We start from the raw sequence: 18,631 nt of genomic DNA on the forward strand, positions 1-18,631 counted from the left end.
ATGTCAGGCTATCACTTTCTAGTACTATAAAGAACCCTCTCGTTATAAGTGTATAGAACTCAATCATGTTCTTGTTCAATGTTTTGATATATTGTCACTTTGTCATCTACTTATTACGCGCTAGGTATTCTCCTGTGTCTGCTGCTGACCTTCCGGAACGCCGTAACCAACACCTGGACTACAACAAAAGCACTTGGTTAGGTTTAGGCAACGGAAAAACACAGTTAGGTTAAGACAACAAAAGTACATTGTTAGGTTTAGGCAACAAAAGCACGTGGTTTAGTTTAGGCAACAACAGCACAGGGTTAGCTTTAGACTACAAAAGCACAGGGTTAGCATTAGGCAACATAAGCACTTGGTTGGGGTTAGGCAACAAAACCACATGGTTAGGTTTAGGCAACATAATCATGTAATTAGGTTTAGACAAGCTAAGCACATAGTTAGTATTAGGCAATAAAAGCATGTGCTCCGGTTAAGGCAGCTAAAGCACATGGTTATGTTTAGGCAACAAAAGCACATGGTTAGGTTTAGGTAACAAAAGCATGTGGTTTGGTTAAGGCCACAAAAGCATGCATTAAGTTTACGCAACAAAAACACACAATTAAGTTCAGGCAACAAAAGCACATAGCCAGGTTTAGGCAATAAAAGCACATGGTTAGCTTTAGGCAACAAAAGCACATGGTTACGTTTGGGTAAAAAAAGGACAGGGTTAGCTTTAGGCAACAGAGGCATGTGGTTAGGTTTAGACAACAAAAACACATGGTTTGGTTTAGGCAACAAAAACACATGGCTTGGTTTAGGCCACAAAAGCCCATGGTTGGGTTCAGGCAACAAGAGTACATGGTTAGTTTTAGGCAACAAAAACAGGTTCAGAAAAAAAACATCATGGTTTGGCTTTACATTCATACAGGAAATGGACACCAGGCTCCCAAGTGAAAGTTAGGGTTTTGTTGGACCCATCCACCATCCGCCCTATAGGGACTTTCCAGCTTCCTACATCTTGTTGTTACCAGCAGCATTTCAAGTCGACGCTGTCAGCGGCGTATCATACCACAGTAACAGTTGTCATCCAGCCACGTTATGAACTGACGCCACCTGTCTTTGTATCATACTGCCGCAACAGGTGCCGTCCAGCTGACTGGCGGTGTATCATAACATCATATAAGGGTTTGTCTGGCTGCATTATAAACTGACATCACCCAGTGGCATATCATACTGCCATGAAAAGTTGGTCTTGGTGTCAGGTGTCTCACACAGAAATCAGTGACAAAGTGATGGTATTCAACGAATACAGAACGAGAAAGAGCTAAGATCTCAGCTGATCCAGGGTGCATACAGCAGGAAACCTGTCTCTACAAGTTAAAACTACATAAACAGTATCATAGTGAAGCCTGGAGTAACAATTTTGTGCTGGTTTCTAGTGTTTAATATACTATTGACATTCTCAGTGAGACTTGCACTGCAATGCTTGTGTGGGTGTGTTTCATCTGCAAGGCTAATATAATTAGGAATTTGCCCTTAAATTCTTGCAGATCTGTCAGTTGAAATTCCATGAATACTTTGATTTAAGTCATTTAATACTGGAAGATGTGTGTGTGTGTTGTACAAGAGATTACATGCTGTTATATGGTAAATATGCAGCATTCTTCACACATTGCAGCACTGAGTGTGTGATATTTTTGGGGATGTGAACACATCACTCTTTTCTCCTCCTCAGCCATTGTGTTTAGCTGAGAGGCCAAGATGCTGCATCCTCAATCTATTTCCCATGCACTACAGCTTGAGAAGCCCAGGTCCCCTTTAGTCGCTCCCCTTTTAGCCTCCTTTTTACCTTTCTCAAACAATGGATCCTGCCCCTCTCCAAGCAGCAGCCCCCCAAACACTCAGTGAATAAAGTTAGTCCAACATGCGGCCCTTAAACCCACCCCGAGACTGCTGCCAGGCAGCCACACTCGCAGAATTGTTTGTTAATAGTCCAATTAGATAATTGCCATCTTTCACTCCTTTTCCTCTCTGTTTCCCATAAAAGCATGAATGGCACTCAGGGAGGGGGGCAGATTGAAGAGGGCTTCTGGCCAGCTAAGGTGACAAGAAGGGCCAGAGAATGCTCCTTGCACTAGGCCACTGGTTTGAATTGAATCATTGTGGCCTAATCAATGGTCTTATTGGATTACTGGCCACTGCTGTGTTCAGAGATATTGTTACACTGACAATGAAAATAGCTAAGAGTTGGTGGTTGGTGGGTAGTGGGCTGGAAGGCGAGTGGTGGAAAGAGGTAGGGGCTCTTCCAGAGGTATGCATGTGTGTGAAAGAGTGTAGGCAGCCTAAACACTAATGACAAGCTTTGTTCCCTTTTTTGTCTTTTTCAAATGTGCAGGTTAAGACTGTGAGAGCTGAAGACGGCTTCTGGGGTGCAATTTGAATACTGAAGGATGCGGCATTAGCGGCCAGGACCTCACTGGGCTGCTCTGCATAGCTCTCTGAATGAACACAGGAAACTTCATCACAATCCCTGTTTAAGCAGAGCCTGATGTTGTTGCAATGCTCAAACCGGCTGGGTCGTCATTGCCTTGATCAGTTTGACTGATGTGGATTTGTTTGTTATCCTTTCACCTGTCTGTCTCTCTCTCTCTCTCTCCCCCTCTCTCTGGCTCTCTCCCAGTGTCTCTTGCCTACAATAGCATAGTGGTGAGATCCGCACATTGCAGAATTACGTTGATTGGTGAGAGAGTCAAAGGGAAAAACGGGATCAAAGTTCGCTGACATGCTGTTGTAATCAGGTACGCTGTGAAAAGTCGGGGGAAAAAATGCATGGCTGTGTTCTTCGGACGGAAGAATGAAGCACCCGGGAACTTTTTTCAGGTCTGGAAGAGTCGCACCTCTGTGATTGTCTGCGTTCATGTGGGGTTCACCGAGGCTTGGTTGCGAGGCAAGACCAATCATTTGTCTTGATTCTCAGGGCTGAGAGCAGGCAAACTGAGGTGGATGGGATGAGCAGACCCCTCTATCAAGACCTGATCTATTTCCCCAAACAATTTAGTGTATTCATGAGGTTACGCAAATGTGGAGGCAGCAAATTACCGTAATCAATTGAAACAGCGAGTGCGCATCCATGGCTCTGATTATTTGGAGATTATCTATCAGCCTTATGTCTATGTAACGAGGAAAGGAGGGCATTGAATTACTGTTGAGTTTCACTGAGAAGTCTATGATCATTGGGCAAGGGAGTTTGGTCAGTGATAATAGGGCTCCATGGTTGGGCGACGGAAATATTTCATCAAACATTAGATAGCTGACTCTACCCTGCTGAAAGGTGCTGTTTTGAAACTAAACCCCACACTGTCCAGACGATCTGGTGCACCGTGTTCTCTGTAACCTCTTTTTTTTTCACCTGACAAAGGAAAAAAAGAGGCGGACGAGCCACAGGTCCAAGAGGATAAACTGAGCATGGAGGTCAGGTACAACCAAGAGACAGAAGGGATGGGGCTGAAGAATGGACTAAAGAAGGGGAAAGATGAGAAGGACTCCCAGGGCAGCTTGTCCAAAAGCTTCCTCAAGGAGCAGCAGGACTCCTTTTCCCCCTCTGGGACCGTGGACAACTGTGAGAAGAACAGGGGGAGCACGGGGGACCCAGACTACTGTCGGAGAATACTTGTCCGAGGTAAGGCTTGTGGTCTTTCTTTCTTTCTTTCTTTTTTTTATTAGGAACTTGCAGTGTAGTGCTTCATAGATCCTACAGATTAATCTGAAGAAACAGTTTTAACTGCTGTTAGATTGCACACATTTTAGAATCACAAAATGAAAGAGTACCTTCAGGAACTATACTAAAAATGAAGCCTTTGTAATATCAGTGGTTGTTGATACATAGAGAGAAAGTTGATAATAGGAAGATTTCACTTAACTTAAAGTTAAGAGCAAAATATCTGCTGTCTGTTTAATTTAAGTTGATGGAGCCTTTATTTGTACAATCACAGAAACATAAATATATAAGCGAACTTAATTATTTGTCATTTTAAAAAGCTAATTATTATAAAAGACATGTATCCTAAATTCTAGGCCATATGGTATGACCTCAATGGTTTATTTCTTTTCATTTTTGTCATTCAAAGTAATTACTATGACAAGAAAAATATATATTTTTATTTCATAATTAGATAGTAAATGTTTTGTTTTTTGTAATTAATGTTAATAACTAAAATTAATAATTCACATTTATTTCCCTGGGTGTATTTGAGTGTGTGCATGGCCATGCATTTAAGAATAAAATGACTACAGGATTTACATTGTGTGTACTGCATTACACTTTCAGGGTGATAAATATAAAGATTCAAAATGGTTTAATAGAAAAAAGGAGACGGTAGTTTGTTCCTGGAAATATATAATATCAACAAATCATTTCTGGAATTGTGTGTATGAGTGTCAGTTGCCCAGAGAGTGATTTATGTAATTTCCTTCATGCAGTGTTGGGCCAACACTGAGAGTGTATGAAAACAAACTATAAATATAACTTGGATTAGTTACGCAAGACATAATGAGACAGAGCAGCCCCACCACCTAAAATATAGAGAAATGTTATCCCTCAAAATATTCTGTTGGACATCAGTCATTTAATATTTGTTTTTATTAATAACAAAATAATTCTGAATTAATCTAAAATGATTTAAAATTATAATAAATTTAACACTATCTTTTGAAAATTACACATGCTTGTTAAATGGAGATTGTGTTTATTTTACTTTAATTTTGAACCATTGTTGTAATTTCTCTTTTGTGGTAACATGGAATACATGATAGAACTTGAAATGGAACCACAACATATTTCTGTTATTCTTATTTAATACGTCATTTTCACTAACTATGTATACACATTTGTAAACACTTACAGATAAGTTCATCTTTTCAAAGACATTTGAATTTTTTCCTTTCATAAGATTTATACCGGACTGATCACAAATGCAGACTGTTGTAAACTCAAAGATGTAATGCATAATTCAGACAAAGAGTAATTTCTTTAAGTACACTGTGTTACATTTACTCCATATACACTGTTGTTACATTTAGCAAATAAAATCAGAATTTGACTTATCACTCTAAGTTCTTAGTACCTCAGCTACTGTGCTACCTATAATAATAATAATAACAATAATAATAATAACAATACTAATAATAATAATAATCATTTTTATGATTCTTATTGTAATGTTTGACATAATGAACAAATTAAAACCATCTACACCAGGAATATATTAATAATACATTTTATTTAGTATAGTAACTTTCACGGAAATAAATGCATTAATAAAATCAAAGGCAATACAGCGATAGAAACAAGAGCCACACCATAAAAGGAAAAGAAAAGACTAAAACATAGACTAAATATTGCATCTGTTCCAATTATTTTTGCCTCTACTCTTTGCCTCGTTGTTCATTCAAAGTGCTCGTTGTTGCAGATGCTAAAGGCTCTATCCGAGAGATTATCCTGCCGAAGGGTTTGGATTTGGACCGGCCAAAGAGAACTCGCACCTCCTTCACTGCAGAGCAGCTGTACCGGTTAGAGATGGAGTTTCAGAGATGCCAGTATGTGGTTGGGAGGGAACGGACAGAACTGGCCCGTCAGCTTAATCTGTCTGAAACTCAGGTATGTATGCACTGCAATTGTTTCTTCCAGTTTTTTTTTTTATGTTATTTATTGCATGCAAACTGGACAATCTTCTGTGTGAAAGACATAATGGAGAGTGTTGTTTTAATCGGAATTGCAATGTATAGTGGGAATTTAATAATTTCCTTTTTGTGTCTGTTTTCACAACAAATACTACCATGTATTTTGACTTCACATGATTATGTTACAATGTATTAGAACCACTTGCTTTGTCACAGAGGAACGTGAATTTACCCATCCAATCAAATTAATTTAATTTCATTCGTAAGCTTTGACACAAATAAATAATTAAGTCCATTTTATACAGAGCAGTTTAGTTTAAAGGTGCAATCATTTTTCATCCATATACCAAAATACTATACTTGCACACATATTTACAGTTTGAGTCAAGATACAGTATAATAAGAATTTTGTGTTTCACAATTGATCATCATTTAAAAACATAGACCTGTTTTACAAGCACTACAGATGTCAACAAATCTTTAATGGCACCAATAATCATAAAAAACTGTAGCTGCTGTGGAGTGCTGGTATTCAGAGAGCTCTCAGTTCATTTAGGAGTGCTCGCAGGTTCCAGTTCAGTGTTTTAGATATGAGCGCCTGGGCAAACTGTTGGTTTGTATTTAGATCATGAATTGCACCTTTATGGATTTCCCACAGAAATAGTTCTAATTGTATGTCTGCCTTTAAAACAAAAGCATTAGGCTCCTGCATAAATCTAATATAGCATCAATGTAGTTAACAGAGTGTTTGGCGTTATTACCCAGAGCTGCTCAAATGGAAGCTGCCTTGGGAAAAAGCCCTGACTTTCTCCTCATGTCATACGTGTGGGGTCAGCAGCAGGTCATGCAACGTCCGCCGTGGATGAACAGCATATGCACCCTGTGTTTATCACCCGTTTCTAAAGCAAGTCACCCAGTTACGCAGTATGATTTAGACTCAAGAGAACCACTGCGGTCTGCCTCAAAGTTTTGGTGTATTTTCAGCTCGAGTTTCATGCTTCTATTTGTTTATTTTTTTCAAATGTGCAAAGCGGCTAATAGTGCCATCAGCTTGGTCTTTGTGCTAATGTGTTGTGGCTTTCAATGCGGCGGAAGGAAGTTGACCTTGGGTAGAGGTCTGCGAGAGGTCAACCTTTTCTCACAAAACGACACCACAACTGACAACTTTAATCTGTCTGTAGACGTACAACACACTCACTGTTCCTTTTATTAACAGCTGTGCACATGTTGCTTTTTTGCTTTTTACATTTTAAATGTTTTAATGTTTCTCTTTTCCATTTCCTCCACACAAATGCTTATTTTTTTTATTTTTACATAAAAACAAATTAATAAGCATCTGGAGATGTTATTTTGCACAAAGGTGAAACAGAACCTTTCATTCCTAGTGAGGCAGGACAAAGGCTTTAGGATTCTCTTCTAGTGTCTGCTTCTTGTCCTCATGAAATGCTTTTTAATGACAACATAGTGAAATTAACATTTTGTTCCCTGGTACTCACAGGCTGTTACATTAAAGGATGACCGCCATTTGCTGTGTGAACACCTAATCATCTTTGTTTGAGCTCCCAGCATCACCTTGTTTTCATTGCACTGAGAATGTAACCTCTAAAATGAACAAGATGTTCCTTGTGAGCCGTTTTTGCGTGGCAAACAGAAAACATTGGTTTGGGCGGCAGGACTTCTTGCAATGACATGGATTTTAATAGCTACTGAGGAGTTAAACCACCCACTGAAGAAAAAAAATTCAAATGTGATTGGACTAGCCATAGGATTGAGCTAGTGGCTTGCTGCTGATTGGTACATATACAGTTAGTTCCGTATGAAAGCAGTCAGGTGTGATGACAGAAGATTAATAAGCAAAATTCACAGAAAACCCTCTATTTGTATCAGTTTTGACATTTATTCAATTGCGGTTATATAAAACTGAACAATGTGTCAGAATAACTAAATGGATCTGAGTCAGATGTATGATCTGACCTAATTGTTAATTTATCACTAAGAGTGCATTCTTTTCTCCATCCCTGGGTATGGGAATATAGAGAATGAGCTTTATTTTCTTTACCTTAATACTCCAGTAACTGCTGGATATACTGTTTCAGCTAATAAACAGTCTACCCTCAAAATCTCCTAACTGTGGGAAACATTTCTGAAACAAACTTTTATCCAAGTTAAATGGAGATTAATAAATTGTAAGAATTTGGAAATTTTCAGAAACTACAAGAACGATTTAGATTTTATCATATTCTGAGATGTAATCATTAGAGGTGGGTATCACCATTGCAGCATTAAGAATTCATATAACAAAACATCTATACTTGGTGTTTGTGTATTGATACAATATCACCACACAAAATATTGCAATACTATGCAGTATTGATTTTTTTCTCACATCCCTGTAAATATGGCAGCCTTTTTAAAGTTTTAAGGTAGAAATATGATGTTTTAGGGCCAGGAAGGTACAGGTTATTAAAGTGATGGTGGCCATTTTGAATTTTGAAGTAGGGAAAATAAACATTTTCAGGAACAGTGAAACGAACTTTCGGTGAATGTGTTATTCACTGTGTTCATACCTTTAAAATGTGTCATTTATCTATGAAAGTGGACTGTAAACTTTAGGGCTAAAAATGATTTTTAAATGTCACGTAGATTTCCACTTAAACAATTGGTTGTTAAGTCTTTAAAATGTTAAAAAAAATAAGTGAGAAAAACAACTAAAATATCACAAGAACTCAAGGAGACATACTTATATTGGTTGTTTTGTCTATTCAAAAACTATACTAAGATATTTAATTTATTATAATCTAAAACAGAGAAAAGCAGCAACATTTGAGAATTTGACTCCAGCATGTGTTTGGATTATTTGCTCAGTAATTTAATAAAACAATTAAATAATTATCAAATTATTGCCAATTGATTTTTTTTCACTGTCAGCTGAACCATTTTGCAACATAATCGCAACAATTAATAAGCAATACAAAACTAATAAACAATAAAATAAATGTATCTTTTTTTATTGGCAGATTTGTCTATGTATTTTTAAAAAAAAAAATAGAAAAGTTACACATAGGAGCTGGCTATTTGGATTTGAGCTCATGCTTGAACCTTTTGTAGTGTAAGAGGCTGAGACAGTTTATCAGTGTTGAACATATGAAAGGCTCTCTGAGCAAGTTTTGATTGAATTAGCCTCCTGTATGATGGTGGATCCCAGTGAGCCCTCTCTGCCATGACTGAATTAAATCACCGCAGCTTTTGATCAGTCACAGTCTTCAATCATTACCTGGTTGACTGTGTGTGTGTGTGTGTGTGTTTGTGTGTGTGTGCGTGTGTGTACGTGTACGTGTGCCTGTAAGCATATCCAATGCATAATCTGAAAGTGCAACAAAGGTCCTCGGATGGACTCGAACCAGCAAAGTAGCTGTAATGTTGCATGCACTGTAACTATTCGGCCACTAAGGTGCTCTGATCACATGTATCAGTGAATATGAATTATTGCATTTCTCTGATTGCCTCACCAACGTTAGCATTTTTTTCAAGTATTGTTGTATTCAATCTAATAACCTGTCCCATAAAGGCAATGTTACACATTACATTTAGCATGTGCCTCTGAAGGCCCTTTCTCTTATATGTATTCCTCTGCAGGTGAAAGTCTGGTTCCAGAATCGGCGTACTAAGCAGAAGAAGGACCAGGGGAAGGACTCTGAGCTGCGTTCAGTGGTTTCAGAAACAGCAGCAACCTGCAGTGTCCTCAGACTACTGGAGCAGGGTCGGCTGCTGACGCCTCCAGGCCTACCGGGCCTCCTACCCCACTGTGGCAGCAGCACACTGGGCTCCGCTCTGCGCCCTCACTCAATGGCCATGGCCAGCAATGGCAGCAGTAGCAGCAGCGGCGGTGGCAGCACTAGCACAGCGGGGGGCAGCCCTCCTCTCCCTGCCGTCACCAGCTCAGGGACGGTGGCAAGTCTGCAGAGTTCACCTGCGGCTCATGGCCTTTTCAGCTTCCCGATGCCCTCCTTACTCAGCGGAGTCACCACCCGCATTTCCTCCAACCCCCTGTCAATGGCCGGCTCGCTGGCTGGCAACCTGCAGGAACTTTCTGCCCGCTACCTGAGCTCCTCTGCTTTTGAGCCTTACTCGCGGACCAATGGCAAAGAATCCATGGACAAGAAAATTCTGGAATGATGCTTTGTTTTGACATAGATGGATTCCTGTTTCCTCTGGACACATTTTGGTTGTTTTCTTGGCTTTTACTCTCTTTGGTTTTGCTCATTCTCTTTCATTTGTCTGTGTCATGTTCTGTAGCAGTTCATGTATTCCAGTTGCACATCTGATGCCTTGTACAAGGAAGAAAACAAAGACCTACACTAGCTCATCTAACAAAGACAGGGTGGTGGTGGAAAGATTTTTGCACAAAGTATTCATACAGGACTTTGTTCCAGAGATTTAGAGACACTCTGACACTCTGAGGAGATTACTAAGGGATCCTTCAGGTTTCTGTTAAATAAAGGTATAGTCCTATCTATTAATCCAAAACAATAACAGACACAGGTGCCCGGAGAATATGGCTGCTTCATACCACAACAGCTCTATCTCTGCAAGATAAGTGGTACATAGTGTACAGCAGTAAGTAAAGGACTGGTGACAGAAAGTGTAAAGTGATGGTATCTTTCTGAATTGTGTTTTATTATTTGATTGTGTTGGCTAGATGCAAGTCACTGAAGTGAGTAGATGTAGAGAAAGAAAGCGAGTTGTCAAACACCTGAGCAGCAGTTTGTGAGACCCAATCAGCAAATAAATAACTAAAAAAATAAAAAAATTAAATCCAGCATAATGAATGAACAAGTAAGGCCTATTTCTCAACACAGAATTGGGAAGAAAAAAAAAGTGCCTGTTTGAAGGTCACTGCAAGGCCAATGTCAGCACGAAACCCACTGCATCTGACGTATGAACGCAATTTGCTTATGCAGATGCCTCACAAAAAGTCAGCTTACAAAAAGATCTTTTGTATATGCGTTTGTATTAAGTTTGGACCAAACCAAAGCATAATCCAGAGAAGGTGTTGTCATATAGTATGATGGTTCAATTGTTCAGTGTTGTTTTGGTTTGGTGAGGATTTTAACATTTTACAACAAAACACTTTGTGGCGTTTTCATCTTTAAGATGCAGTACCTGACTTTTTTTTGGTCTGTGATTTTAATACCACTGTGAGTTCTCAGAGTATTGGTGTACAGTTTCTATTCCATGCGGGAGGTAAGCACAGGAATGAGTTGCTGAAGAGAATCTTTTCAGCATTAGTAAGCTGCTTGCTTTGTTGAACACTACAAGTTAACAGGTTTTTCAATCATTAAGACAATACAATAACCTTTACTTCCTATGTGAAATTTTAAAAATCCACAGCCTTCATCAAAGACTGATGCATGTGGAGACTGAATGGAATTATTGTAGTATAAAAGTACTGGAAATGAGAAATGTACCTTATTTTATTGTAAATTATTCACTTCTGTATCTAATAGATTATTAGTATATCTGGAAGATAATGAATGAATGAATGTATTAGTGGGGTTAAGGAATCAATCAAAAGCTCTTTGGTGCTGTTATTGTGAAATATCTTGAAATTTGTGAAACGTGTGGTACAAATGTGCATATATATATATGGCTACAGACAAAGACAAATGTGTTTTTCATTTTTCTGACATACATGTTGCTGTGAATCAAGTTATGATAAATTTCATGACTGTTATACTTCAAACACCATGGCCTGATTGTATGCTCCTCAGAGTTTGTCTTTTTCACTATTTTTGGTAATGTGGCTTACAATGTGATAAGCACTAATCTTTGACTAAATCGCCAAACTTGTAGGGAAGAGTGGGGTGAGATGAGCCAATTTTTACTTATGTTGTCCACTTTGCAAAGAAAAATAAGACAAAAGAACAATGAAAACATGTACCCTTTTTTCAAGATGTCTCTATCAGTTGAAATTATAAGAATGCATCTATGTCAGTGGGCCCTGGAAATATGACTTGCGCCAAAAAAAAGTGCTCCTGTCAGTGTGTTAACCGAGCCATCTGACATTTTAAGCATAATTCATACAAAATAATTACCTATTTTTAAAATGAAATTTAATAACACATTTTTCTTTTACAAATAGTCTTATTTCTTTCCTTATAGCTGACTTAAACAACATAAATCCAGCCAAATAAAGTTTAGTTTCTTTTAGCGTTTGTGAAACCATTGTAATTTCTGTTAAATCAGGATAGTCATCCAAATTAAAAGGACAGCCACTGTAGTTTTTAGGAGCAAAAAATAATAATCATAACAAAATTGTTAATGAAAAAATGGGGCATCTAGTCAAGTATGTGGCAGAAAAAAATGAGGAGAGATGGTGGCGTGCCATGATGTTCTTGAACAAATGTCGACCTAAAAGAATATAATTAATTCCACTGAATTTAACTACACGAGATAAGTCAGCCTTTGCAGACCTACTAACTCATAATGTCCTGCACATCCTACCTGGTAAAATCTTCTTTATCCAGTTGTTGGGAGCAGGAATGTTGTTTCTTTACATTTCTAATTCCAGTTAATTCTTCTTTGAAGTAAGACAAAGAAAAAAGCCAGCCTTTTAGATGTGGTCTGCCAGCTCCTTCTCTACAGCACCTCCTCTGTGTAGACCCTCTTCCATTGCTCCACTGTACCTCACGGTTTTTACTTTATTTACTTTTTTTCTTTAAATGTAGTCTACCTCTGCAGGGGTGACCTGTCAATGTTTTTGTCTTTTGCCGCTGATATGATTTTCCACACTTGGCATAAATGGTCGCTCTCTCCATCTCTACAAAGGGTGTTGAGCCTTAATTTTTTTTTTTTTTACCATGTTTAACACATGATAAACCACCAGCTATGTAATATCATACAGACAAACCATTTTATACTTCAGACTTTATTTAACTTTAGTGCCTTATGGTAGGGTAAGCTGGCTCGCTGGCTCAGTTTACCCCACAGCATTTGGCTCACTTTGCTCCATAGCCACCATTTTTGAAGGAAAAAAAATGCCTGGATTAGCAATTACTTACCACGTACTTGTCTTCATCACAAGCAGAAAGAAAGGATGGCTGCGTCCTGAATTTATGGTTGCATGACAACAAATGTGCACAGTTGCCTTGAAACAGGGGGTGGGTCAACTTACCCACTGGCTCATCTTACCCCACTCTCCCCTAATAATGGCACCATTACATATTGGAAGGGAAGGTTTCAAACAGCAATTGCAGTAGTACCAAACTCACACTGACATTCTGATCAATGGGAAGTTTTAAATAGATTTAATTAGGACTGCAACTAATTATTTTTAATTAATAATGCAGTCTATAACATGTCTGGAAAAAAATGCTTTTCCAAATTTGTCCTTCACCAAGGTGACATCTTCAGATGTCTTGCTTTTTTCTGACCCGCAGTCACAAATTCAAAGATATTTAATTCTCAAGAGAAAAGCAGTTTTATATTTGAAATGAGAAGATATGATATAGTCACTTTGTGACTACTGGAGAATAAATATGTGACACAGATGAGGTATAATTATCTTTCACTTTTTAAAAATACTGTTTTGGTCCCCCTCAGTACTTGCAGTTTCAGTTTGATTTCCCTTCTAAAATCTCTTAGCCCAAATGTTTATATCCTGATGCAGGAGAGTGGAGTTGACCAAAATGTGGATACACTCATCTGACTTGCCTTCATTTCTTCAAAGGAGTATTACACTCTTGAGAAAAAAAAAAGTTTTTCAGCATTTTTTTTTTCATTAATGTGTTTTAATCAGTTGACAACTTACTTTAAAAAGATGGACAAAACCAAAAACAATTTTGACATTTTTGAGTAAGATGGAATTAAAATAAATAAGTTAGAATATCTTTCATAAAATACTTTGACCACTAAATGTCAACACAACTTTTGGATAAATATTTAGTTGGTCTGACTTCATTAAGTTTTTTGAGGTCAAAGCAAGTCATGTTGGCTGTACTAAAATAATTTAGTCTGTCAGATTATTAAAGACTGACGGGATTTACTCAATAATGCCAAAGTTGGAACTAGTTAAAGAGATGCATGCAAATTGTACTCTTTTTTTAACTTGAACCAGTGAACCACTGAACCATTTTAGAGTGCAGCTGCTGTGAACACAAAATCATGGAATGGACTGAGCTGAGAGAATGTAACGGTCCATATTAAACTGGCAGAAAAGGTGTGTGAGCCCAATGTGCCGAGGTGAGCAATGGGACAGCTTTACTGGCTCCACCATTAAGAACACAACACATCATCTGGACCATGACAAGACCTGAATACAAATAAAAGGCACTGCATCTTAATGCAATAGTTCTCATCAGCAGTTGTGGATATAAACCAGAGTACCCGTGTAGTGGTGTACCACGGTAAATTATGGTGTGTATCTGCTGTTGCCTGTGATGGAAGTACTGGGGTTAAGCGTCATCTTAAGACACTTAACCTTCAATCCATGCTACTGTACTTAAATTCCACAACATTTCAGAGGCTAATATTTACGATAAGATAAGAGAAAGTTAATTGTCACAAAGGAAATTTGTCTTGGGCAAAAGGAATGCTAGACAGAGCTGCATGACATTCAATACATAACTATACATTAAACATAAACAATGTACAGTGGACAGCATGGTATCACATGACTTGGACACAAAAATTGAGGCGAATATTGCACACACCTCATTATAAACTAACCATACTATAAGCCAATAAATATTATAAAAAGCCAACGTGATCGTGAGACCGTAAGTAGGACAAACTTAAGCAACTAAACCTACATCTTAATCAATCTGCTCATCAATTTAATAATTCCACTCTGTGGGATTAACTAACTTCTTATTCAGTAATGCAATAAATGTTGGGAGGAAGGAAACCTTAAAACAGCTGCTTTTGCATCTGATGGTTCTGTAACGTCTGCCCAAAGGTAAAAGTCCATATTCATTATAAAGGATGTGTGTCGGATTGTTTACAATCCTGTGTGCATGTCTTTCATGCCAATCACTTTAATTGCTGGTTTCACCAAATTAGCTGGACTGTCAGTGTACCATACCATGATGCCATGCCATATCTAATAATACTATATAGCATTGCACTGTGAAATATTTACATGATCTCTATACACCATACAGCATCTGAAGAAAGTGAATTCTTTGAGCCAGCGTAACACACAGAAAATCCACATGGACACTCCACTTAGGTTGTTATCCATAAGGATGCCTGGATTCTTGTTGGTGCAGACCTACATATAGATTAATATGTCAATACATTTTATCCATTACAACTGTCAGACAATAATATTTTGCAGATTATGATTTTAAATAAAAAACATATGATCACTTTGTGGTATTGTTAAAAATGAAATCATCCTACAATAGTATACTTAACATTTTACTAATAATACTTATGCACATTTACTACAGTCAAAGTTGTAAAGAGGTTTTCAATTGTACAGTGTAGCACTGCAACTTTTACTTCAGTAAAGGATCAGAGTACTCCATCCATCACCGACTGTTGGTTTTATTAAAAAATAGAGCGACTTCCATTCCGCTGGTTTACAAAGATGCTCCCACAAGTTTCATCTTGTTTGTAAATTTATTTTGTCATCTGTTCTAAATTTAGTTGTGCTTCTTCTGGCAGAGTAATTGCAGTTAAAATGGTGGGACTGTCCAGTAACAGAGAAAACTGAGGCTCTTTTGTGAGCAGACCCAAAGAAAAACCAATCCTCCCCACTGTGTCTTGGGAATCTCCCTGAAGGAAAAAAGGTCACATTTACGCCTGCTACCTCATCTCAACCCCCCACAGCCACCCCCACCCATTCTCTCCCTTTACCCCAAGTCCAATTAGAAGGAAGGTCGGGGAGGTTTTTGTAAGTAGGGGGTTTCAGAGGGGAATGTGTGTGTGCGTCTGTGTGTGTATGCACGCACAGGGCTGTCATAGCTGCAGACCACCAACACATTTTCTCCCTTCACATGGTCCGGCCTTTAAGCTCAGGTCTTAGGAGGTGAAAGAAAGGCTACATCCTGTCTTGTTTTTAGTATCTGTTTTTTTTTTTCTTGGCCTTGTCCTTTTAGTGCCATATAGTGAATCTGGGGATTAACGTGCTAACAAGTCGTACATAAGAAGCGACCCTCTTCTAGCCCACTGATCCAGCAACTTTAAGCTCTGCAGTGCTACGGATCTACAGGTTGTGAAAAACCTGCACAGCTTAGTCACTCTGCTTCTTCACAGAATAATTAATCCCATTAAGTAATCAAAGAGTGAGGGGAGCGAAAACCCCTTGAAAGCAAGGGTTCCACTTGTGTATTCTGTAAAACACTTAGCATAAAGCCATGAAATAACCGTAATTACCAAATGTGTTGAAATACTACAATGTTTAATTACATCTGCAGCACCCTTGCTACTGTATTGTATTGGCACATAGTGTACACTTCAGGATGCTAAGATATTTTCATGCTGTTTCAGCAATGCCATTAATGGCTACACAGAAGGAGCACAAAATCCTAGTACATAGTAAAATAAAATATATTATGTACAGTGAAAGTATGCAAGAAAAATGAGCAAATCTACCAACAGTAAGCCGTGTCTCTATTTTGTTTGACTGATTATTCATCAATGGAACTATTTAAAGCTGCACTAGCAATATTTATATATTAACAATGGATCAAATGCTGTGTGTAATGTGAAAAGGGGTTGCATATGGTGACGACCCAAAACTTGTATCACCTGGCTGCAGTTCTCCACACATCTAAGGAGCCTTTTAGCCACCCTGAACTAATTGTTTTGGTTTGACATCCTACAGCTTTACTGTTTTGGCTATCTCTTCTCAGCTCTCATTAGCTTTCCAGCAGCAGCACACAACTGTTTTCAGTAAAATGCTCTGATAAACTCACTGTACACTACCTGCTCAGCACCAAACAACAGACAGACACAGTTAGGCCCCATCACACAGAAAGCATTTTAGCAGCTGGAGGCGGCTTTTGGTAATTGTTTTTAATAAGAGTAAAGCTTTTTGCTCGCTGTTTTTGCATTGCTATGTGCCACGTGTTTCTGTGCTCTAGGCACCTGGTGTTTTTGCCAGAGCACTCTGAACTTCTCAAGTTGAAAGTTCAGCTCAGAGCAGAAGAGCGCCCCACGTCATCTCAGCTTTTCTTATTGTCCAATCAGATCATTTGAGAGGTGGGCCTTCTTTGGTGGTCACAACAAGTTTATAGTTGGTAAACAATGGAGGAGAAACTGGTGGTAGTAGTTGTTGTACAGCCTGATGATAGACAGCAGGTTGTCAAACTACCCCAGAGTCATCCTAAAATATACCCGGAAACAGCCATCATGGAGGCAAAGCTCCTTGACTAACTGGTGGTACTTTCCCTGTCCTCAACAAACTATTTGCTGACAGCCTCTCACTCTCAACCAGAGCTACAGCAAGTACCTGCTGCCTGTGCATTTCAGGAACTAGCTACTACTGTGAAATAAATAAAATAAAATAAAATAAAATAAATAAACAGTAGATTAGGGTAAGGAAGTGATGGGGTTGTTGCCTGGCAACAATTAAAAGGTGCAGCAAACGTTATTTATCTTTTTTTTTTTAACTTTTTTTTTTTTATTTTACTATTGGCATTCAATAAAAAGTTGTTGTTGCCCTGACACCCACTGACATCCTGACACCCACTGACCTGCAAGGGGTTTCCCCAAAAAGCAAAGCATTTCTAAAGGCGGCTGCTGCCACCATGGTCAACAACTGCAGTGATAGACAGGTGCTTCGGTGAACACTGGCAGAAGTGCAAGCTAGCTTGCAGCATACTGTAGCAAGACAACATAAATCACTGAAATTACCAAAGATTCCTACATCTGGACAATTTATCAGCCATCTGAAGTTTGGTGGATAGGCCTATGTTAGATAAATGTAGGCCCAGTTTCTCATTTGGTTGTCCTTTTTAACTCTTTACCTGCCATTGATGAGATTTTCACCGTTTTAAGATAGGGGGCATTGTTAAACGTCTTGTGAAATAGAGCAGCATTTTCGTGTTCAAAAACAAACGAAGAAGAAGATCCGTCAGAAACTGGAAGATGTTACAGCTTGTAAACTGCACGAAAATGCCGGCGCCGACAGAAAAGTTTACCATTGTGCAAGCCAGGGAGAGGTTGATGGACTTAAGACTCCCACAACTCCTGTTTTTATCAACGTTCATTCAACATTTTATCAACACACTGAACAATCACTGAATGTGGCAATATGTTTCGCTATACCTCAAACAAAACATTATTTTATATTTTTATACTATATATATTATACTTGAAAATGACATTCTTTGCCAAAAATGCATTTTTTCTCAGCTTTGTGTCCAAAAATTATTTTTTTTATTTTTTTTATTTTTTTATGAAAATGTTCAAGTTTAATTTGGGCTTCTCTGCGCAAAAATCCCATAATAAACTTTGAACATATTGTAATTCAAGTTGTCTGGAAAAAAAAAAAACTTGACTTCTGCCCCTCCTCTTGGCTCTGTTGTCAGGCTCTAGAAAATGTAGCCCTTGATGGAAGACTTTGGCCAATCACAGGTTTGTATAAAAAACAATTAAGGATTTATCAAAAACAGAGTCTGAAAAACAGTCGACAATAAATGAAATAAATTGTTTTAATATCAGCGAAGTGTTTCAGAGATGGAGAGAAAATGTTGCTAATAGTTAGCCTTCTGCTAACTGGAGCCAAAGGCTCATGCCAGAGGCTTCAAGTTCATGTTTAACATTATGAAGCTAATGTTAGTTAGAGCCTTGAATCAAAGTGTGTCCTCTGCCTCACTCCCTGCTGCTATAGATCACCTCACTGGGAGGCAACCCTGCTGGCACCAGACGTCAAAATGACACCAGAAAGATGTTGGACTCTTACATTGGTAAGACATTTAGATTTGATTGGAATGAAAATCAGGTTGACAATATTTTAAAT

General features: G+C 38.4%; 1 protein-coding gene across 1 annotated transcript; it reads left to right on the forward strand.

The window, feature by feature from the left end:
• Positions 1–2,412: 2,412 nt before the first annotated feature.
• On the forward strand, positions 2,413–11,404 carry vax1 (ventral anterior homeobox 1). Its single transcript, XM_033628211.2, has 4 exons — positions 2,413–2,780; positions 3,401–3,661; positions 5,451–5,638; positions 9,298–11,404. Exons 2-4 carry the CDS (start codon positions 3,448–3,450, stop codon positions 9,835–9,837), a joined length of 942 nt encoding a protein of 313 aa, XP_033484102.1. The 5' UTR covers positions 2,413–2,780; positions 3,401–3,447; the 3' UTR covers positions 9,838–11,404.
• The last annotated feature ends 7,227 nt before the right edge of the window (positions 11,405–18,631 follow it).

The sequence above is a fragment of the Epinephelus lanceolatus genome, chromosome 17 (assembly GCF_041903045.1).
Source record: "Epinephelus lanceolatus isolate andai-2023 chromosome 17, ASM4190304v1, whole genome shotgun sequence".
Lineage (NCBI taxonomy): Eukaryota > Metazoa > Chordata > Actinopteri > Perciformes > Serranidae > Epinephelus > Epinephelus lanceolatus.